Here is a 2,361-nt window from a genome sequence, read left to right as displayed (position 1 = left end):
AACTGTTCATAGAATCATAGAAAATTAGAGACCTTAGGAGATCTAATTCAGTGGTTTTCAACCTTTTTTCATTTGTGGACCCCTAAAAAATTCTGAATGGAAGTACAGATCCCTTTGAATTGTAAATGTGGGAACTCACACTTTGATTGAACATAGTCATCTTTCATGGACACCTTAGACTGCAGACCACAGGTTGAAAGTCAACAGATCTAGTCCAATGCCCTGGTCAAAGCAGGACCCACCCCAACTATATCTCTGTATAGCATCTAATACATGAAGCTATTCCCAGGAGATCTCCATATCTGTTCCCCTAGGTAGTAGTGCAATGACCTATATCTCCTCCCCAAACAAGGCTCTGTCTACCCAGGTTTTAAATACCTCCAGGGATGAAGATTCCACAACCTCTCTGAGTAACCTGTTCCAGTGCTTTACTACCCTCCTGGCCAGAAAGTCTTTTTCCTAATACTTATGATGATGATTATGATATTACGGTCCTCAGCAGTTCCCTTGTGCAGGCATGAAAAGAGCAGAGTCCTTCGCTAGGGCCAAGCAGCTTTAGGAAACTGGGGCTCCTTGCAGAGGGAGCACAGGGCTGCTAACCTGGGCTGCTTCAAGCTTACCACTGCTCCAGTAGAAGCAAGCTGGGCGCCAGGCTGCTTTTCCTTCCAGGTCCAGGCAGAGGTTGAGGAGAGGCGTGACCACTGCCACTTTAGCTGAGCTAGCGTGATCCCTCCTCCCCAGCTCCTGAGAGCCCCCCCCCACAGCCTAATCTCTCTTCTCTCCAGCTCCTGCAGCTGCAGGAGAGCCCCAACTAGCTTGTTCTCTCCTTTCCAGCTGCAGGAGAAGCCCCAGCTAGCCTGATCTCTCTCCTTTCCAGCTCCCAAAGCAGCAGGAGAGCACTGGCTAGCTTGATCTCTCTCCGGCTGCAGGAGCGCCCCGGCTAGCTTGATCTCTCCTCCAGTTGCAGGAGAGCCCTAGCTGGCTTGATCTCTCCTCTCCAGCTCCTGCAGCAGCAGGAGAGCCTCAGTTAGCCGAGAAAGCGGGTTTTAAAGTTGGGAAGCAGCTATCCCCGCCTCCTCTAGCCACCTATTGGCCGGGCTTTGCTCATCATTTCCCCGCCAGGGAAAGGGTGGTGCTAGCGACGCCCCAGAGACTGGCGCTGGCCGCTGCTGGTATCTAAACTGGAAGGAAACGTGCGAGCCAGAAAGCCCCATAGGCTTGGGAGCGCACCGGGCAGTGCCAGGAGGGCTCCTACCCCAGCCCAGCACCAGCAGCCAGCGCAGCCTGCCAAATCTGCCCCCTAAGAGCAGCTTCTCCTGCCGCTTTGTTTCATTTGTGGAGCTCGGGTTTTATTTCATTTCATCGAATTTGATTTCGGGGTTTTGTTGGGGTTTTTTTGCGCACCCCTGACAAACAAAGGAAGGAAGGAAAAAAAAAAAAAGGAAAAGGGGGAGGGGGCTTGTTTCGCAGAAGACATGCGTTCATTCAGGAAGAGGTGGACTGTCTGCACGATAAGTATCCTCCTGATCTTTTATAAGACAAAAGAAATAGCAAGAACGGAGGAGCACCGGGGAATACAACTCACCGGGTAAATGCAAAATCCGGAGCGATGTGACAAAGGCAAAGCGGGGCGGACAATTGAAATGATTCAGGCTCTTGCATGGGGTTTTCCCCCCCGCTTCTCCTCCCTTCCTTGCTCGCCCCTATTCCCCTAAAAGTATCTCAGATACTAATCAATTTATCCCCCCCTTCCCCTCCCACCCCTCTTTCTTCCCATTGCCTTGCCTTGGCCCCCTCCATTGCCTTGCCCTGTTGTAGCCTCTATTGCAACTTCATCCTTGTGCTTTCGTGTTAACTGCAGGATTGTCTCGCCCTGGGGAGCTGGGGAAGAAAGGGCTTTGGCTTGTGATGATTTTTCTGGCAGAAGTCGCGTGGATGGATGGATGGGGCGGGCGGGGGGAGGGGGGTCAGCCCCACAGCCCCTGGCTTGCTTGCATGCAGAGGCAAGGGGAGGAGGAGAAGGAGGTGACTTCTAAGCGGCGAGGCGGCGGGTGCTGTCGCCGGGAAGGTGCTCCCAACTTGAGCGGGAGTCGGGGGATCTGTGCCGCGCGACGCGGATGGCGGGAGGCGGGCTCCTTGCGCGCGAGGTGCCCGCCTGGCAGCTCTGCCTTTGTTGCTGGGAAGTTTGCCTGGGAGATCCCCACAACTTCGGCGGCTGCCGGGATCGCGGGAAGCCAGGAGTTTCCCGAGGAGAGCTCGGAGGAGCCCCCTCGGAGGGAGCCGCCGCCGGCTCGCGGCTCCTCCCGGGCCGGCCCTGACGGCGCGAGTCGAAGCGGCTCCGGCGGCTCGTGCGTGTCCTGT

The 2,361-nt window shown here is 55.2% G+C and overlaps 1 protein-coding gene across 1 annotated transcript in view; it reads left to right on the top strand.

Annotated features, from left to right (window-relative positions):
- The first annotated feature begins 1,164 nt into the window (after positions 1–1,164).
- The window catches only part of ST8SIA4 (ST8 alpha-N-acetyl-neuraminide alpha-2,8-sialyltransferase 4), a 119,925-nt gene continuing 118,728 nt past the window's right edge, over positions 1,165–2,361 (top strand). Inside the window, exon 1 of the mRNA XM_019532418.1 lies at positions 1,165–1,588. Within this exon, the coding sequence (XP_019387963.1) occupies positions 1,476–1,588 (113 nt within the window). The 5' untranslated portion in view covers positions 1,165–1,475. The remainder of the gene's footprint in view (positions 1,589–2,361) is intronic.

The sequence above is a fragment of the Crocodylus porosus genome, unplaced genomic scaffold, assembly GCF_001723895.1.
Source record: "Crocodylus porosus isolate Cpor-Errol unplaced genomic scaffold, CroPor_comp1, whole genome shotgun sequence".
Classification (NCBI taxonomy): domain Eukaryota; kingdom Metazoa; phylum Chordata; order Crocodylia; family Crocodylidae; genus Crocodylus; species Crocodylus porosus.
The sequence above is the reverse complement of the archived record's forward strand: the minus strand, read 5'-3'. Positions and strand labels throughout refer to the sequence as shown.